General features: G+C 39.9%; 1 protein-coding gene across 7 annotated transcripts in view; it reads right to left on the bottom strand.

Moving 5' to 3' along the window:
* USP8 (ubiquitin specific peptidase 8) overlaps positions 1–19,309 on the bottom strand; it is a 29,671-nt gene extending 10,362 nt beyond the window's left edge. For 4 of the 7 annotated variants that reach the window (XR_012582144.1, XR_012582145.1, XM_074549286.1 and 1 more), the window contains exons 1-17: positions 19,172–19,309; positions 14,511–14,681; positions 13,718–13,862; positions 13,124–13,209; positions 10,463–10,604; positions 9,780–9,837; positions 8,908–9,052; positions 8,466–8,628; positions 7,179–7,323; positions 6,801–6,994; positions 5,059–5,676; positions 3,748–3,837; positions 3,045–3,125; positions 2,415–2,677; positions 1,604–1,816; positions 948–1,158; positions 384–620 (exon numbers count right to left, since the gene is read on the bottom strand). Coding sequence is in view for 5 of the 7 variants with exons in the window: in XM_074549286.1 (XP_074405387.1) it covers positions 384–620; positions 948–1,158; positions 1,604–1,816; positions 2,415–2,677; positions 3,045–3,125; positions 3,748–3,837; positions 5,059–5,676; positions 6,801–6,994; positions 7,179–7,323; positions 8,466–8,628; positions 8,908–9,052; positions 9,780–9,837; positions 10,463–10,604; positions 13,124–13,209; positions 13,718–13,862; positions 14,511–14,614 (2,895 nt within the window). In the remaining 2 variants the exon portion in view is untranslated. Of the gene's footprint in view, positions 1–383; positions 621–947; positions 1,159–1,603; positions 1,817–2,414; positions 2,678–3,044; positions 3,126–3,747; positions 3,838–5,058; positions 5,677–6,800; positions 6,995–7,178; positions 7,324–8,465; positions 8,629–8,907; positions 9,053–9,779; positions 9,838–10,462; positions 10,605–13,123; positions 13,210–13,717; positions 13,863–14,510; positions 14,682–16,138; positions 16,218–19,171 lie in introns of all 7 variants that reach the window. The other 3 variants (XM_026791311.2, XM_005483384.4, XM_074549287.1) reach the window with 3 other exon arrangements.
* Positions 19,310–20,852: the final 1,543 nt, after the last annotated feature.

Below are 20,852 nucleotides of genomic sequence, written 5' to 3'. Positions count from 1 at the left end.
GACTTAAATCTACGTGTGGAAGCAAGTTTTACTGCAGATATTAATTAGTGTCCTTCAAAATGTACAGACAATATTTTGTTTAAAACCACAGAATACTTACATTGTGACCTACCAAAGCAAGTAATATACATGCTGCTGTTGCAGCTTCAGTATTTCCATCCTGCTTCTAACTTAAAACTTTTAAGGGATGACCTATTTCTTTAAACTTTAGAAGAATTGAAAAAAACCCGCAGATTCGGTTCTGTTCACGTTTCAGGTCAAAGCAAATTAAGCAGAATGCTGACCAACCCCTTCAAGCAGAGGGTGAGCAGCAGCAGCATCACAATCAGGTGCCAGCTGGCACTGCAGGAGCAGTTTCTCTGTTTCCCTCCAGTTGCCCTTACCTGCAGAGTGCATTTGCTGGAGGATGCAAGTGGCAATGACAGATACATGAAAGCCTCGAAGGTTCGGGACCTCTTGTGACACGTCAGACACTGCACGGTGGATTTGAACTGCCCTTGGAACAGTGCCACAATGATGGACTCGTTGAGCTGCTTGTGTTTGTGCCAGGCTATTTCTGCTGCACTTGAGTCATCCAGGTGATCGTTATTTTCTTCCTTGTATCTTTTCCTGTTGTCAGCCTGGATAGCAGAAGTTTAAATATGACAGCAATTTATTAACATGTATGTAAGTCAGAAATCTCACACAGGCAAGCATATGATTGATTATTCACAAGAATATTTAAACATGTCAGTGTTGCCATCCAGTTCTTGTCTAGCGAGGCTTCTTCTGTGACTCCCTCCACCACCTTATATCTACTACTTCAGAATTCCTACTTTAATTCTGAATAATCACATTTCTTTCTATACAAGGTTGCAGTACCATAATCTTATGGAATAGGAAAGTATTTTAAAAATTTGTCTTGATTTTCTGACAGATATATAATTTGTTTTAAGTGTATTGCTTACTTTATTTAGGTCCTCATGCAAGCCATCCATTAGAAAGAGAAGCAATTCTTGGGAGTCCTGTTGGCTATATCCCGCAAATTGGTCATTAATTTTCCCAATTGTAATTTTGAAGTCTTTTGGACTGATATATTTATACTGTCCTGCCCATAAAGCTTTCATTATTACACCAAACTCTTCAGCCACTTCACCTTTATGCCCCAGGAAATTTGACCTATAAAATAAGAAACAAAAACCAATTCTGAGCCATTCAAATAACTGGGTTTTAATATGAATGTTTTTAATTCAAAACATGATCCCAATTTTAAAATATTTCTTTAGACTACGGAAAACTGGCTATTAGACTGAGTTAAATTTTCATCTGTGTCAGCCCTGTAATTTGGTACCATATTCCAGATGGAAGGTACAGTATGTTTTGTGAACTATTTAAATATTCAGTTTGGTTTTAAGATACTCTAGCACACATGTATTTTATGAATGTGGTGACCATAATTTAATTATCACAGTCCAGTAAAACCTATTTAATGACACACATGAATTTTGAAAATGCCGTCAAGGTACCTAAAGTTACCATTTGCCTCCTACTTAAAAAAATAGCCCCATTAAGTCATCTTATCTTCTTGAATTGGCAAGTATAAAGGCAGGTGAGAGATTGTTACCTGTTAATATCAGCTTGATACAAGTTTCTGTTGAAATACTCAGCCAGGTGAGGAGCATTGCACAGACACTGCAATATGGAATTCATGTAGCAAGTGTTCCCTAGATTACGAAGTCCTGTCAGAGCTGGTCCCGATCCCCCAAACACGGGATTGAGATTGCGAATCTGCGATGCAGAGAGCCTGGAAATTTCTGCTTTAGTGTAACATGCAGGTCTATAAGCAAAAAATTATTTTTTAGGAGTTTCAGACTTGATAAAGTTGTTCACATAAACCAACAGACAGCACACCTCACCCCACCACCCACAGGGATTGGACCATCCTGGCACCAAACACCACCATTTAGGGTACTCAAAACCAGCCAATGCAACAGTGAGAAATCCATATACACTGCCCTATAATGAGGCTGAGTTTTAGGCACCATCAGCTGTGAGATTGATATATTTTCTTCCTTTATTTCTTTAATTCACAGATGAAGAATTAGCTGTTTAATACAGTCTAAAATGTGAAAACTTGCATTTCACAAACTGTCGGAAGACAGACTTTTAGTATGATAACACAAATAACAGAACTTAAAAAGCAACTGTCATCCAATTAATAGACTGTAACCTCTGAAATTCCTGCTAATACATAACCATGATGAGAGAACTGCTCTATACATTGAACTTCTAGCAGTGAAATTTCAGTCTATTACTCATGCATCCTTCAAACCCACTTAGAAAACAGTAAGGAATTTCAGCTGGTTAAACACAAAGAAAGTCCTTTGTGCTGTCATACTGCCTGAGCTGTGATCTAAGTTATCAAGCAAACATACTTATTGTCACGATTGACTGCAGGAGTGACAGGAATTCTTTTCTTGTCTTCCTCCTGGATGGCCTGGGTGATATCTGGGGACGAGTAGGAGCGCTTGAGCTTGGAGTGTTCCCTCTCGCGCTCAGCTGCCACCTTGGCCTTGGCTTTGCGCGTGGGAGGGGTGGATGGAGGAGTGGCTGCAGGAGCCATTTCTGGTGGGTACATCTGAACAGTGTTGGTTGGTGAGTGATAGTAACGATAGGTTCCAGTGATGTCATCCAGGAACTTGGGGGAAAAAAACAAATAGTTTCAAACTCAAGTGAAAATCCATCATTAACTTACCTATTAACAACAGCACGAGGTTTTCAGACATTGGGATATTAAGTTGTGACTGGCCTCAACATTCAATGGATTAAATTTAGTAGAAGGGGAATTTTCACCAAAATGCCTATTAAACAGCAAAAACCAGGAACAGCAGATGAACTGTCCTAGTTTCATTACAAATAATATTAAAATTCAGAAAGTAAATGTGTGGAAGTTAAAGGGGAGTAAAAAAAAATGAAACAAGATCTAACTTAGAAGTAAGACACAGCTGAAATACAGGACAAAACGACACAGAACAGTTTAATTTTCATTTCAGAAGAGGAGTTACCTTTACCCAACCTGCAGGCAGCCCTGGGACTATCCTTCCCATTTCCTCACTTCGTGCTCTCATTAATGGCTCCCGCTGGGACTAATAAACAAAGAGAAAAGTAAGGTATGTACTGTTCCCTATGCACAGCAACGAGCTGCCTGTGACTTCTCTATGGAGTTACATGATTCAGTGCAAACAGTACAATAAATCCTTGATTACAGATAGAAATAAAATGTATTGTAATGGTAATTTAGTATTTTCTATGGCTCAATCTAAACAAAAAACACAGGAACCTAAACAAAACATTTTCTGACACATTCCAAAAAAGCAAGAAACAAACCAACCATTTAGTCTCATGAAAGTCATAAAACTCAATTTTTTCCCTGAAGAATCAGGAAACAGTAGGAGTATAAGCTTCTGTTAAATTCATAAGGCTGAGCTTTTTTCTCTCTTAAAGCAGCACTTGAAGGTGTGTGCATGAGATGATGAATGCATGGAGAATGTTTGTTAGTGCCACCAGAAACACATCAAGACTTCTAATGGAAGTTTCAAGTATTTTTCATTTGAATTTGACAAGTGAAAAAAAGCAAATGAACACTGTGAACATGGCATAGTCTTAAGATGGTGACTTTAAAAACTGAAATGAAATGGAGTTTAACATAATAATCATAAAGCATCTGTGCTTAATTATTTTGACTACATACAATACATTTGTATTTACTTTAAGTCTTTCAGTATCTTGTTCAGAATCCTCTCTAAGGGGTCCTGGCTTTTGAGCTTCACTGTCTGGTTGTCCTTTAACCCCCATTTGCTGCAAAAGATTTTGAAAGAAGGCTTCAATTTTCATCTGGCATGTCAGTAAAGAATGCTGATAAAGCAGAGTTACACTTTCTTTTTCGGTTGTTAAATGCACGTACCACAACAAAGTGGTTAAAGCAGGTGATTTTTATTCCTTCTGCATACTCTAGACAATTTACTGGAATAGTTTTTGAAACTGAATGTTGTATCACAGTTTGTTCTCTGGTTTCAACAGCTCAGAAATAAAATGCAGATATTCCACCTATGCTACTTTCCACCCTAAAAGTTGTGGGGTTTATAATTTGTTGTTAAACTTCAGGCTTTTTTCCCTTTTGCTCCTCACTTATCAAACCTCTCCATGGAAAAGGCAAACTGTGAAGCCAACATGAATTTGGTTGATCACAGGCCATCATTTTGGGATTATGTGATGTTTCTCTGTCAGTCAAGAGCTCATGAATGACTGTGCTAAATTTGCACAGGAAGATTTATTTTTGCTTTTTTGTGCATCTGGATTAAACGAACATCAGAATATGATCAAATCACAACTGCAATCACAAAAGCAGAGAAAAATATCCTAATTCAACTTCTTGAGAAGGGGTTGTAAAGACATCTGTTCCATTGTTAACTTGCAAGTGGCTCTAGTTCTATGATCAGTCGATTTGTAAATTGAGAAATTTTGCAGTTTTTTTCAAGAATGAGGAAAGAAAGAACTGTGACACTCCTCCCTTCCCCCCAGGGTTTGGTACCGGACTGTTTCCAGCAAAAATCCTAGATGAGGATGTTGCTTTGCTTCCTGTGCCAGGTAACAAAATCCTGTTCTGTCAGTGTTTCTACAGCTGGGGGCACTAAAGGGTTCCTTATGACACCACTGTGTCCTTAACACCACATACAGCACCAAGCTGGCACAAAAGATTAAATACCACCAGGCTTCTATTTTGGAAACAGAGGGTTGCAGTCTATGAACCATCATCCCTTCTAGCTCCACGTGAGTGGGAAGTTTTGTTATCCCGTGGGGATTACATGCTGCCCTCCTACAAGAAAGAAACAAGCTTGTCTTGGGGGAAAAAAATCTCTTTGTGTCTTTGTTTCAACTCTCTCCTCTACTTTAAAGTAAAATGTGGTCTAAATACACATCCAATTACATATTTCAAATTGCTAGATTAAACTGGACTATTCAGAATGATTTAAGTGCATAACTATTTCAACATGTGATGATGATTTTCTTTTCACTGACCTTGCCTGGAACAGTCACAAAGGTCTGAGATGCATCACCCAGTGCCCGTTTCTGTGTTTCTGGTGTTCGAGTTCCCTTTTCTCTTTCTTCCATGGATATTTTGTCAATCTCAATCCTTTTTGCACCAATGTTTTCTGGTTCATTTTTATTTTGCTTTTTTGCTTCTACTGCTTCTCTGTGTGCTCTTTCTTGTTCCTTTTCCTCCTGCTCTCTTTTTATTTGTTCATCCCTCTCCTTCTGCTCTCTGTCCTCTTTAGATTGCTGTAGCTTTTCTTTGTGTTCCTTCTCCTTCTGTTCCTCTTTTGCCTTTTGTTCTTGTTCTTTTTCTTTTCGTTCTTGTTCTTCTTTTTCTCTCCTGAGCCTCTCTCTCTGTTCCTGCTGCTGCCTCTCCCGCAGTTCCTTTTCCCGTCTGTTTTTCTCTAACAGAGCAGCAGTTTCTGCATGGACCCGACTTTTTTCTTCTTCTGTCAGAGTGCTCCTTCCATCATGCACAGGCTTTGTGGAGCGGTCTGGAACTATTCTTCCACTCTCACCAGACTGGCTGTCACTGATTGTACTTGCAGGTTTTGCTCTGTTATCAGTGAGGATTTTTAGTGAAGGCTTTTTAGAACGATCCACCTGTAACACAGGTGCAGAACAGAGTGCAGAACAATTCACTACAGCTGCTACTACTCTCTTTGCTAAGCTCTTCCTAAGTGAGATTTGTAAGAGAATAAAGATTATATCAAGTTGACTTCAGCCAGAGAGAGAGATCTTTCAATTTCATTACATCTTCTCATTCAAAGTGCTTGTTAGTAAAATTAGATATTCATTCCAGGTGTGAACTAATAAACAAGCCCTGAAGAACCATAAGCACAGCATTATGCACTGATTACCACAGCCCTCTATTTTTGACCTTTCAAAGGTAAACATTTTGGAGCAATCAGACAGCCTAATTTGGGCTTGGCCCTCTCAATCATGTGACAAAGCACATGTTTAAGGCAGATCTGCTTGATGGGAAGGGGTATTTAAGAATGGCTTATGCTCAACTGTTGCCAGCAGGTTGTTTTTGAGGCTGGAGTGAGTGCTCTGAAGAAATAAAAGCTCATCTGGTTCAGGGACAAACCGAAATAAGATCTCTAAATTTTACAGTATAGGGTCTCTTGAATGAGATCTATATTAAAGGCTGCATCTAGAAAATGAAGAGCTTTTAGCCGTGTCTACTAAGGTAAGTACTATTTTAGTGTAAGAATTCTACAAAGGTGTTTTTATAAAGTCTTATTCACGTGAAAGGAAGAAACAAATTCCTATACTTTCACTACTGGGCCCAGAGTGACAAAACACCTAAATGTTTTATTATTTGAATGAAGATGCAGTGGCTGGAAATCAGACCTGTGGAACAGCTAAGGTAAACCACGGCTTGTCCTCTCTGTATTTCATCCTATGTTGCTTTAAGTAGAAAGGTTACTTATAAACTTTCTGAATTAGTGATCAATTGCTGACCTTGAGTTTCTCACATGCTCATGTAAAAACATTTATGAAAAGTTCTGCTATTCTGTTGAGTGTATTTAGTTTCATATAATTCTGTAGATCAGTTACCACAGCTTCACAGACCACCAAGAGTCTCTGTACCAATATACTCATGTACAAGGCTTAAACAAATGTATTATGTTTACTTGTGGATTTTGAGTTCTGGGTGTGGTGGGTCTCTAACACATTAACCATATACTAACTGAAAAAAAGGAACAGGTCAAAAAGCTTACCTCAGGGATACTTCTTGTTACTGACATGGGATTAACTACAAAGGAACTGTCAGATTTTGGAACAGCAGCATCTTGTATGTTTGGTCTGTTAAGTGATTTTAGTCTCTCTTCCAAATTATCTCCCATTTCTTCATTTTCAGCAACAACAGGTAGCACAGGAGCTGGCTCTTCCAGAGATGGATATGTAAAATCCACTGCAGGAGGGGGGACGGGAGGGAACCATAAGAGAATTCTCAAAACAAAAGCAAAATAAACTCTCCATTCCAATTCAAAATTTAGCTTTTAGCCATAACAAGACTTTGCTAAAAACACCTGAATGAATGAAAGACTCATCCAGTAAGTACAAATGCTTGCTGGAGTGTTATCATTTGTACTTACAAGAAACAGTCACTGCTTCAGTCCTGCCATGCTGGGGTGGAGTTACTCTAGCATTTGTTGTGTACTGGGGAAAACAAAGGAGCCAGTTTTCATAACCTCCCTCTAGAATTAAAGGTTCATTCTGCAGGATGGTTTTGCTTTCCCACTGCATGGAAAAAAAGTTTAAAGTTAATTGATTTAAAAATAGAAAGAAAACTTTTACAGCTTAATAGTGTTGTTTAAATTCCTGTGCCTAGACATTGAGAGATTGTTTTTTGAGATTTTTAAACAAGAATTAGTGGTTGCAAAAACAGGGATCCTCTCTGTGTTTGGAGAATGCCCAGCACAGCTGGTTCCTGGCTTTGCCTACAACAGGGTGTGAATATTTCCAGTAGAGAAAGAACCACTTACTGCTACTTCACATAACAATCTTCCATGCAGAAAAGTATTTTTATTACAGTATTTGCTTCAGTTTCTTATCTGGTATGTTTGCTGAGGGATTAGTGATTTAGAAAGCATAACACTGACTTTCTGAAACCCCTTGAGAGTTCAGGGTTCAGACTGCCCTCCTCCTGCTGTCCTCAGTACTTGTTCAGTACTAGTGCAGGAACAAGACAGTCTAGAGAACAGTCTCTAAAGCAAATAAGGAGAATTGCTGAACTATCTCTGAACCCCAGTCCTGAATGTCAAGGTAACAGAAAGATTTGCAGTCTTTCACAAGAGCCACCACTGTACAGAGGAGGGACAACACAGCCACAGAGAATTTGACTTGAATGTTGGGCATCTGCTCACTGTGGAGTCTATAAGCTTCCTGCACTGATGAAACTCAAATTTAAATTAATGTTTATCTAACAGTTATATCCAGAAATGCAGAAAAGTTAACTGTGCTGAAAATATTTCAAATATTTCTGGAGCCTGCTTCATTGCAGCCCCTCCACTGTAGGAAGTACCTGGCTGGTAGGACTGCAAAGTAGGTGGCCAACCAGTTTCCAGGGAAAAAGAATTACTGTTGCTAATTTGGGAGAGAAGGTGACTGTTCCTGGGAAACAGGACTAAAAGTATTTTCCCAAAGAACTGTAAGTTCATGAGCTGCTTGTTGAGCAAGTGAGTTGAATCATTCTGCTGTTTACCTGTTTAATAAATTATACTGTCATCTACTAGAGTACAGTATGAAACTTCAAACTACAGTTCTGCTATCAAAACAAGCAAGCTTTGAAAACTCAAGCAAGTGTCATTAAATATAAGTGCTTCAAGGCCTTATTTACTAAGATGAATTAATTAATAAATTAAAAGATGAAATTTGCCAACCTTAAAAAGTGCATCTTTCAGGCTCTGTAGAGTTGTTCCCAGCTTTAAGTCTTCAGCAGAACTAAACCAGTCTAGCAGTATAACATAATGGAACTGTCCTCTCCTCTTCCATGCATCCCTAGACTCCTCTGGGAGTCTAGCTTCAATCAGGTAAGCAGTATCTCTGAAATGTATTAACATGCATTTAAAGATTCATGTACAAGTAACATTCTGTCCAACAATATATAATCTATAGATGTTTATGTGCTTGGATAAAATAAATATACATTATGTTGAAGTCAGTACATGCAAGAACAGAGCTGTGCAGATACATCTCACCCACTGGTATACAGCAGGGATTCTGACACTAGGTGTACAAGTTTAAAAGCATGTACTTTTTTAGAAAATTAAATATTTCACTCTCATTTAACATCGTATCTTTCACTCTCATTTAACATCGTACCCAGGATGGATAGCTTCTTCTGGGACACTGATGGATTTTGGAATACAGGATTCCTGATAATCCTTTGATTTTCGAGCATCCATTATAAGCAATTCAATATTTTTGTCTGACATCATTGCAAACAGTCTCTCAGGTGTGACTGCTCCTTGAAAGAGAAAAACAATTACATGTAAGAAGCCACATTATAAATGAAGATAGCTATGAAGGGCTATGGTATCTGACTGGTGCAATCAAGACTGCAAACAGATGAAACAGAACTAAGAAGTCCCACAAAGTCATGGAGGTGAGACATTACAGCATGGGCCTTTTACTCCCACTGCTGTAGTGATCAGCACCTGATCTGTTAGATTAGACAACACTGAATATTTAGTGATAAACAAGTTTAATGTACTGTGGTCTCATTTAAATCAAGCTACATAGGCAAGCATTTGTGAACTATATGCTGCAGATATTCCTCTTAAGAACTCCAGAGAACATTTTCATATACTCATTACAAGAACAAAAAGCAGAAGGTTGTAAGGAGAATGGAAAAATTTTGTATTTAACTGAGTAAGATGTCATATTTCATCCTTGCCTATCAGCAGTAGAGCTGTTTTTCTTTCTAACCTGACCAATTCAGGACTAGTTCATCTTCCATTACTGAACAGTTGAAAAACTAACTACAGATCTCTGAGTTTATGAGAAGTAATGAAGGCTTTAATACAAAGTTTAACGAATTACTGATTTGTTATAACTGAAATGCAGGATACTAGAATTTAATCAAAATATTTTAACTGTGAAATAACTCCTGAGAAGGACTGCAGCTGTGAGGTGGTTAGTGCACAGTCATACAGAAATCTTTTTCACATTTGTGCAAGCACTGCATCTCTTACCACTCAGGCTATCAGACTGATCTTTTCTTTCCAGTGAATGCTTTGTCTCACCATTAATCTGTATAAGGGGAAAAAAAAATTAGCATGTAATACTGAGAACTGAGGTGGCCAACAGACAATGACTCTCACAGAGCCTGAAGGAAACTTGTCAGACAGTTAAGCCACAGGAACAAACACAGCACAAAGGAGCTGCATCTGAAGATGTGCTCACAAATTATACTCAAAAGATACTGAGGTTGCTGCCCTGCCTAGACAGAAAACAGTTACAAAGGTAACACAACCTAGGACACCATCATCTAACAGAAGAAATTCTTTGAGTATTTGTTGAGAATTAAGTGTTAATTGTTTCCACACTACTGCTAAAAAGTCAACCTTCCCCTAAAATGGAGACATGTTATCCTTAGTATCAGTTTGTCAACATTACCTTGGATTTCTTGGGCTAATTCTGGCATAAAACAGAATTTGACTTAGTCATGAATCTCAGTCTATCTTAAACCAGACTTGGAGGCTGCAAGGACTTCACATATTCCAAAGAAATGTCAAAGAAGGGTTATGGAGAGTGTACATTACTTCAAAAAACACCACCTTGATTCTGAACTGGAAATAGCTACTAGCAGAGACCAAATTCTAGATTGAAACTATACATTCAGATTGAATTAGAGTTTGTAAACATATTCACTTACCCTTTGGCTTTTTCCTTTGGAATCCACAGCACTTTCTGAGTTTTTGGCTGAGGTCTTTCCATCATCTTTTGGTTCTTGCTTTTTCTGCAGCTCTTGTCTGTCCCTCTCTTCAAGTTTTTTCCGAACTTCAGCTTCCTCGTATCTGTTGGGGGGGAAAAAGTGCCTTTTTTTCAATGTTGGCTAACCTTGGATTATTAATATCAAAATCACTAAGTCTTCAGTCAAAAACCTTAAAAGAAGGATTTAGAACTTTAAAAAGTTAAAGTATTGCCTGTTTTTGTATTCCAATGAACTCCATACAGCTTCCTAACTGTGGTCTTATTTCTCCAACTTTTGGGTTGGTTTTCTTATTGCTAAATCTTGGTTTGAGTCCTATTACATAGCCACTGATTGTAAAGCTATTTTTTCTTCAAACCTGGTGTCATGCTTAGCTGTGGTGTCTCTGAATGTTTTTCACTTTCCACGGATAACTGTATGTACTGGCAACTTACAGGTAAACTCCAATATATCACAACAGTCATCCCAGGTATTTTATTTCATTTTGCAATCCAGCCAGTGAAGAGTAATTTAGCTCAGATATCTAAATATGCTTTTTCTGGAAGTTGGATCAGAACTACTTGTACAGTAATCACCTTCAGAATGTAAGCTGACTCCATGATGTGCTCACCGGTGTGCCTGGTGCTTGTTTCAAACACTGGGCCTACAGGGAAGCCCATGCAAGCAAGAACTGTGTTCACTCAGGAGTTTTGGGGGATGAGGTCATGCATACAACTGTCCTTTTCATAAAGCCTCAGATTTGAAAATTACCCTCCCAACCTTTCACCACTGGAAGTACAATCATGGTATTGTAAGGCAGTGATCTCCAAACTACAGTTTTCAGATCACCCACTGGAGGTTTGTACAGTGACATCATTGTTCAATAGTATTCACTTATATTTAACATAACTGAGTAGTTTAAGGGTTACTAGTATCATAGAACAAAAAGAGAATGTTTGACCTAACAATTTGGATCTGAAGCAAGAAGTAAAACATGAGCTCAGAACTGTGTTAGTAAGCGCTCATTTTAACCACATGTTGTATAATGATGGTTAAAATAACAATGACAATACAGCTGTATGTTAATAACCTAGATCATTCAAATTCCACCTCCAAGTCTACTGCACTAATTGCCCACTAAGAGGAAGGAGGCAGCAAGTCTGTAATTTTATTTTTAAACAGGCTTCTTGATTTGGCACAGGCATTATAAGTTAAACCAAGTATTTTGTTCCCACTTGGAATTAATGACATTAAAGCATATTTCAGATTTTAGTTTAATTTGGTCAGTATGAAATATTTACCCATCAATTTCCTATTTATACCTCTGAAGCACATAGTAGGTCATTCATGCAAGCATTCCTGCCCCTATACAAGTTTCATCACCTCTACTTTTAGTTAATTGTTAACATTCAAACTATTTGCTGGCCTACTGCCTGGGGAAGAAATTATACAAATAATTTGCTTGAAACTACTTCTGTAGTTGCACAGGAGTCATGTTTCATTTCTGTTACCTTTAAATATTTACACATTTTGCCAGAGTAGTTGAAAGTTACTGCATCAACTCCAAAACTCTGCTCCTTTTATAAAAAGACATAAGTTACTTAAACAACAAGTCTCTATGTTTTGGGTTTCTCCGATTCTATCAATGCTTAGAGTGAATTTGTAGCTTTTAAAATGTGTTTTTAATTGTGTTTAATTGTAAGACTCATCTAAACAAAGAAAATCTCAAGATTGTTTCATACACAGTGTCATGAGATCTTTGTGAAGTCAGTCTTCACATACATGTAACTACACTCACAGTTCACCTGAACTAACTTTATAGATTTAGCACTTTGGAAGTATAAAATACACTTTCACAAGAATACTTGGGAGGAGGGGCTGGGACAAGACACTTGTGAAGGGAAATGTGCCCAGCTGCAGAGAGAGAGAGTTAAAAGAGTGAGAATGTTGCTAAGGATGCAAGAAAGAGAGAAGGCTGGAAATAAGAACTACTGTGCTAAATATCACCTAAAGATAGACCCTACCTTACAACTTCTTACTAACACAATTAAGCCACAATGGCTTATGGCACAAAGATGTAACTTGTCAGCTGATAATCAGGTACCCAAAAGGCCCTTAGGATCTGCTCATTTACATACTGGCAGAACTCTGCATTCCACACACAGATCTGCAAGCGGCTAAAGAATCAAAACCTGGCATTTCTTAGTAGAAACTACATCCAGACTAGGAGGACTTTTTAGCATATCTGATTATTAGGAATGTTTATTAATGTATTATTTTAAAAGGTTGAGGAAGAAATTGCTCTTGATCATCTCTCCTGTGTATGTACTTCAGACCTTGTGGTTTCTTTTTGTTAGTCAATTAACAAAACCAGAAGACACTGTCAACAAACCAAGGAATTAGCAGACAGTGTACAAAATGGCAAGTTATTGGAGTGTGTGGTAGTGAAAATTATCTCTAGTAAAACACTTCTGGGAATAATTTTAAGCTCCCAAGAGTTTCAGGTACCTATGATTTACTCAAACGCAATTGCTTACTACTAAATAGCATGAAAATCTGCACTTGGCACAGATACAGGCTCAAGGTAAAAGGAATAATGTCTTAGCCATCAACTATATTACATACCTGAGTTTAAGGCTGTCTGACAGTATTTCAGCTTCATCAAGAGCTTTTTTTAAATTTGTAGGTCCCAGAATTGAATGAAAATAATCCTAAAATGACAAGCATCATATAATATAAATATGCAGTTTAACAATGCTTACTTCTATGCATGTCAAGAGTCAATAATGTATGGAGAGCTGATATTATAATATTAATGCTAAAAAAAGAACTAGTTTGAATCAAAACATTTTCCATTCAAATATGAGTTTGTAAGAAAGACTAAAGTCTAAGTCTAAGACTTACTAAAGTCTTACTTGTCTAGTCTAAAGACTAGACAAGGCAACTTCACCAAAGAAGTCTGACTGATAAAAATTATGGGAATACCTTTCCATGAAAAAATATTCACAGATCTGACAATTTGTATAGTTCATACATAAAAAAGAAAACTGTAAAAAAATTAACACCAGACTTCTCAAAATCAAGAAAGAAAAAACCAGCACCATAAGTGAGACAGTTTACTTAATATCAGTGTGATCCTTTGAATGTGTATTAGTGTAATTCTCTGTACTTCTCATACTTTGACCAATGCAGAAGAGATCAGCCAGAAAGGTTTTGTACCTGCTGCTGCTTAAAATCAGGTCTCTTTCTAATAAGGTTATAAACAGCCACATATTTCATGTATAGGATGTAAGCTTTTTCTTCATCTCCATCCAGTCTGCTTTCCTCTGCTGCCTTGAAAATCTTAAGGGCACTCTGCACATAACTGAAACCAAAGAAGAGGAGTAAAGCACATAATTGTTGACTTGTCCTCAAACACCTTTTCATTACAAGATGCCATTTTAAGTGTTTACAGATTTCACCCATATATTAAGCATTTGCTTTTACCACCTTAATATAAAGCTTTCATTAAATATGAATTCCTCCAAATAATGTTTATCTTTGCCAATTTGTTTACCAGCCTTATTTAAAGTCTTCCATAATTAAATACCATAGTGAGATATGGAAAAAGGTACTCTTCCCTTCTAAGAATAACTTTCTTTCTAGGAAAAATTAAGTTATAGTAAGACAAAATTAAATCACTGATTGTCTAAAAATGCTAGAGGGAGGCAAAGCATTCAGACAATTGCTAAAGGTTTTGTCATTTTTACAGGTTTGCATTTATGTAGCCTTTTCTCCAAGTATGTGGGTTTTCATGGGCATTGTGCTCTGTCCAAGTCATGTTTTGGCAGTATGCCAAGTGACTTCTGAAGGCAGTAAGCACATCCAATGTGACAGTTGAGAGCCATATATAAGACTATGGAAGATTTTGTATCTAGCAGAAATAACGAAGGAAATTTAGATCCACAACAAATTTGTTCTGGAACCACAAATATTTTAAGTGCTAATTCAAAATCAATTATAACATATATACCTTTTTGTACTGGTCTTTTCAGGTTTTACTTCTGTCTTCTTGTTGAGATCTTTCAATGAAGTAGAGAGGTAGAGCTCCTTAGGTACAGATGCCACAGCAGGCATGTTAATATTGTTACTTATGTCCCTTCTAGGATGTTACAGCTTCTTAGAAGTCTCTACCAGTATTTTTCTGGAGGAGCAAAAAAGGTAGGAAGAGCCAAATTATATTCCAATTCCTTTTAGTACAGTAGTTATAGTTACCTGTGTAGGTTTATTACCTAATTTATCTCACCTTATGTGAGCTAGCAGAGTGTCTGAACAATTAATAGTATAAATTAATATTTCAAAGTGACAGAATTATTTGAAATCACTTCATGTAATTGATCAAGAATGTTCAGCAATATCCGTGCTAACAGGAAAATTAAAAAAAAAATGCTGACTCATGAATGTTCAAAATCATCATATCCAGCAAATTTATTCCACTGAAATGCCAGCAAGTATACTATCAAAAAATAGCTGACTCCTCTGTACTCTGCAAATACACATTACTCCCCCTGAAAAATGACTTCTAAAGTCTTGCTAAGAGATAAGCTGAGAACAGGGAGGCTGCTACCATTAAAGTCTACTGAAACATCTTGGACATTCTGTAGGTCTTCAACCCCTTGGTGCCATTGACTCTGTGCTTTCATTAGGAAGTGGTTTCCAGGCAGCCATGAAATAGTTAAGCAGAATTTGGTCACAAGGGACTGTTACATCATGTTATCTGAGACAGGGAAGTCCAGGAAGTCTCCTGCAGTCTAACCAAAACTCTTGGCATCTTGTACACAGTGAGCTATTTTATTGTAGCCTTGGGGGTGGCAGGGGAGGAACTGAGCTCCCTCGGAAGAGGGGAGACATTCAGATGTGAGCAATACTGAAGGAATGAAGGGAGACTCAGTAGAAGACAGACACTCAAATGGTATCAGCAAGGAAGTTATTTCCTAGTAGAGAAAAGCCTTTAGAGGCTTTTGAGAAGATGAAGGCAGAGCATTTCTCTTGCACTCTCAATGCGATCAGCATCAAGTGTGACCAAAAAAACCAGACAGTGACCTCAGAGGGAAGCTTCACCTGACCAAATTGATCATTAGCCACTCAATGAGGTAGTCCCAATTTCCCTCCCTCTTTCTCATGCTGGTCTGGTACTTCTCCAATCTGTTCTTGGGCCAATTCATCCTGCTGAAGAAGCAGAAAGGCGACACAGCTTGTGCAAGGGCAGCAGCTGGCATGTGCAGTCAAGAATGAGAGGCTAAGGTGGGAATGGGCTCAGAGCTGCTGTACTCCCTGAAGTATTGCTGCACAGAGTATTGCCAGGCTGACTCTTGTTGGGCTGGGAACTGGTTATCAGACAAAACACTGAGTTAACACAAGCCTTTGGTCTAAGGTCTGGTATGCCAAGGTCAGACTAAACAATATCCAGCAAAATAACTTACTGCTTCAACACAGATGCTGTACTAGCTATTTTCCTTGATAACTAGGTATCAGATTTTTAAAACTGAAAATTTTGTTAAAAACCCTCTCTTAGACTAATTTCCAGATAATTCTATAACATAAGTACTGAAGTCCTCAAATACTATCTTTAATACATACAATTAAAAACATATCCCATACCTAACTCATCTTAAAACCTTGTCTTTTGTATATGATGTGTCATTCATCCAATTGTAACTTTCAGGGGGATACTAAGGAGCTGAAAACAAGGCAGATAATTCATTAGAACTGCATGCAGTAGAAACAAAACACAGACATTCCCTGCCCCAAAGACCTTTCCAGTACAAAAGCCTTTGAGCCTAAAACAAAGACATACTTTTTGCAACCTCATAAAGAGAGGCTCACTCTTATGAAGATTTTTAGTACTGCTTCTCTCATTCTACCTTCAGAGCATGTCTTTACCTGGCTTTTTTTTTTTCACCGTGGAACTGTAAATAGACTTTTCCTTTGAAGCTTTTAAGTCCTTTCCAAATATATCTTCAATGTTTGCTGGGTTATGTAACCAGTATTTTCTTAATCTTAAGTGGCAGCATTTGGTTGTGTTCTGACAGAATATTGTAACTAAATACGCAGTCTGAATAAGATATGCACATAGCATTAGGGTGCTGTGTGCATATGAGCAAAAAAAGCTCAAGATTATGTGGAAGATGAACCATTTAATGATGTCAGTAAATTCTCAAGTGTTGCTGACACACCTTGAAAAGGGCAGATCTTCTGGAACATCATCTATACAAATGCAGAACTAGTAAGTAAAAGCCACCTCTGAGCTTTGGCCTGAAACAAAAATTGTCTTTCCACGTTTTTCTGTGGTCACTAAGTTACAACTGCAGGTCTTTAAACTGCCATGCAAGTTCACTGCTGAACTTTTATTTTCTGATTATAAGAAATTTCGATACCTTTTTTAAAACATGAGCTTCTAACCACAGTAGCTGATGAATGAGGTATTACCCTTTGACCTCCCACAGCATCACAATTCATACAATATGCTGCAGTGAAATGAGAAAGAATGGATAAGGAATAGCATTTTCTAAACTTTTTAAAAAATCAAATTCACAACCACATACTTAATTGAAATACACACAGCACATGTGATAAGTTGATATGAGATTTCAGTTGCAGTTTCTAAAACATTTTTCTATGCAGAATTTTAATTTTGGATCTGTAACTAACATTTTCAGGTTTATGCATCACAAATGCCCCAAGTGGATTTTAGTTACTACAGACTGACCATTGCTGACTGCTCAGTCTTAGCTTGTAAGGACCCTTAAAATTTCTTAAGCTTCTACTAAGAAAGATGTTTTAAGATGTTCATTACCTTAATTTTCCTCATACTCAAATGAACATGGTTTATTTCCTTAATTTTTGAGCAAGCTTTGGAAGACTACAATTTCAGAGTCCAAATCAGCTCCTTCATTGATAAATATTGCCATCTGTTTTGGAACACAATTTTTTTGCAGGTATCAGATTCCTAACTGGCCTAGTCTCAGTGGAGGAATCCAGCAAAATCCAGTTGCACAAATGCAGTTTGGAACTAGTCAGCATCAAAGAAAACTGGATCATAAAACCATGAATAGAAGGGACTGAAAAAGTTGTAATAGCTAAATCCACTATTAGTCGACCCTATGAGGAAGAAGCAACAACCTATTTCAGGTTTGTCAACTTTTATCTTAAAAATTAAGATCAAACTCAAAACCTGAGATCTTTTCTACCCCCAGCTGAAGTATTATCTCTGGCTCCTTTTTCATGCCTATGAGTGCTGAAAACAAGGCAAATATCCCAAAATATAAGTGAAGTCATGCCTGTATGATTATAGGCATTTGACATACTTAGAATGGATAGTTTTACCCTGACAGAGAAACATACCTGTTGGTAACAGGTTTTTCAACATGTAATTATCATGCCAGTTTTACTAAGGATATGAGTAAGCTTTAAGTGGAATGACTACAGAAAGAACAATGCACTGAAGCAGTTACACTGCAAGCAGTGCACACACTAACACATTGAGAAACAGACACAAGTAATGTGCATCACCAATTCAGGTATGTAATAAAGTATTATTCACTTATTTTTCTCTCTAGCACTTGAGCAAGTGAGAAATGGATTTCTCATGAGCATTAAGTTGCTAAATCTTCTCAGAATTAAGCTAAACTGTCTGCACTTAGTACACAAGAGTTGGTTTTCTTTAAGATTATCGATTTGAGTGTAGAGACTGAGAATTTTTCAATGACTGAACTACACAATCAAGCACATTGACTTCTGGGAGTCCTCTAGCTCTCTTCCAGATATTGTTAATACTACAGGCCTTGGTCCTGTAACCTAATGTGCATAGGATGATTATAACCATTGGGGCTTCTTATGGCAAGTTCATTATGCTCACAGAGAGTACCCAAACTTTCACTGTTCTGGTTCCAGGGCAGTAACACATCACGGGTCTCTCTGGGCCATGTACCCTGCTGGAACCCGCACCAGCCCGCACTGCCAAGCCTCGCAGGGACTCTGTCCACGCAGTGAGAAAACGCTTTGACAGACAACCATCCCACGCTATAAAGTTTCTTAAATACACTGCATTTTCTGCAGGAAGTTTGAAAGTTATTCTAAGTAAAACCACAAATAGTTCCACTTGTTATTTAGATAAATGAACATTTGCAAGGCGTAGGCAAACAGCAGAGGTGATAAGAAGCCGGGGAAGTGACAGGGAGGCAGAAAACTCCTTCAAGTTTCCTAGCGGGCGGTCAATAGCGCTGCGGCGGCCCGGCCGGGCTGTGGCGATCTCCATGACACCGCAGCTCGCCGGCCGCAGGAGTGCGGCACTCTGGGAAGCGCCGCTTCCCTGCCATCTTCCTCCGGCCGCTCTCGGGCTCGGCGCGGCTCCGCCGGCCCCGCTCGCTCCTCACTCAGCCGGGTAAGGCTGGGAGGCTGCGGGCTGCCCAAGGTCACAGCGCCGGCTCCCCGCCGGGCCAGGCCTGATCCTCCCCGCGCGGCCCAGACCGGCTCCCTGCCCTCCGCAGCCCCTCGAGGGCCGCTCCCCCCGCACGGCGGGGCTGGGCCCGGGGCTCCCTCCAAGGGCGCCCGCCCCTCCCGTTACTGCTGGAGTCCCCCTGCCCGCAGGCCTCGCTCCCCGCCGGCCCAGAGCCGCCCCGGCCCCGCACTCACCGCCGCGGGGACTCGCTGCCTCCGCCCGCCGGCCCGGGGCAGGCCCATGTCCGAGCGCGGCTGCCGAGGAGACGCTACGCGGCCATGGCTGCTAGGGCGGAACTCGGCGGCGTCCCTCCCTCCCCGCTTCCCTCCCTCCTGCCGGCCTCCGCTCCCCACGGGGGCGGGGACTGTCACGGCCCAATCCGTGCCGCGGGGCCGGCTCGGGCCGTGCGGCTGCGGGCCGGCCCCGCCGCTGTCCTGCGGGCCCTGCGGGGGCAGCAGCGCCGGGGCGGCCGGGGGACGCAGACCCACACGCCGAGGAGCCGCCGAGGAGCTGGGGTGGCTCCGGGGCGGTGTGAGAGGAGGGAGATGCAGTGACCTCGCCCAGCAGCACGGCCGGCCCTGGAGAGCGTTCCGGGTTACCTGCCGTTACCCGCCGGCCTCCACGGGCTGCTGCCCGCCGGAGCTCGCTCCTCGTCTCGGGAGCGGGACATTTGTCACTGTGGCCAGGGCACTAAGCGGGCTATGGGGGCTGTCACAGTGTGTAGGACATGCCAGCGTTTGTATGGGGTGTTAAACTGTCACTGCACTGTGTAATCTGGTGTAGGAATGCGAGACACCTCGCTTTATAAAAATATCCTAGTTTTAGTTTAGAGAAAACTGGGTTGCTAGGGGACACTCCAAGTTTTCTGCTGATGGCAGTGTTTCCTGTGCACCTTGTGTTACTACAAGCATCGTATCTCAGGGATGGCAGGTATGTGTGGACGTGCTGGTACAGTCGTGCTGGGAAAAGGGGAGAGGCTGGTCCTGCCGTGGAGATCTTGCACAAATGGAGATGCTCTATGCTGCCACAATCCTGACCTGTCCCCTAACTGTGTTGGAGGGTGAGGGGATTCAACAGCTACATTTCAACCTGGGACTCAGTTTTGCCAATGGAAGTGTCTTGTGAGCTGGAGCAGTTTCCATCAGTGACTTTAGAAAACAGGGAGGTCTTGGAGCCTAAACAGGGAAGTTTAGAAAACATGGAGATGCCTGTCTCCATGTTCCAAAATACTTCTGATCCCTTGCCCAGGAAGTTGAATTATATCACAGCCCCTAGCACAGCAACGTTGGTTGGTACTGGCCACATGAAAGGTGCAGAAAATTTATCTTTGCAGGGTGTGTGAGTGATCAGGCATGTGAAAGGTTCTGGGAGCAATGAGAACAGTGATATGTCTCCTTTATTGTGCAGAAAGGTGAATACCAAAGTAAGTCAATAGATTCCAATAGCTCTAAGCTGAACTGAGTATCAATAACACCATGCTCTTGTAAGTGCCTTTTTCAGACCTGCTCTATGTGTTTTAGCCAGGGTGGGTGATGCCAAAAAGTTATGACAAGATGGAAGGAGTGAGTCCACTGATGCCAGAGCTTGGGATGTGTACAAATTCATGTTGACTCTCATACTCACTGCTGTCCAAATTGGACTTAGAGAACTCTTTTATTGTTTCTCTTATATGAAAAAATTCCATGATACAGTCTTTGGTTTTACTTGTATGGGCACACCCCAGCCATATATAGAAAAGTGTTTGGGGAGGAGCTGCCTATGCAATTAGCTTTACCCCACTCCAGAGCTTGTTAAAACATGCTAATAATGTTGATTAAGTTATAACATGCTGTGGTTGCCTCAGGTTAGAACACATTTCCCTATCAGCACGTATGT

Source organism: Zonotrichia albicollis, chromosome 11 (assembly GCF_047830755.1).
Source record: "Zonotrichia albicollis isolate bZonAlb1 chromosome 11, bZonAlb1.hap1, whole genome shotgun sequence".
NCBI lineage: Eukaryota > Metazoa > Chordata > Aves > Passeriformes > Passerellidae > Zonotrichia > Zonotrichia albicollis.
The sequence above is the reverse complement of the archived record's forward strand: the minus strand, read 5'-3'. Positions and strand labels throughout refer to the sequence as shown.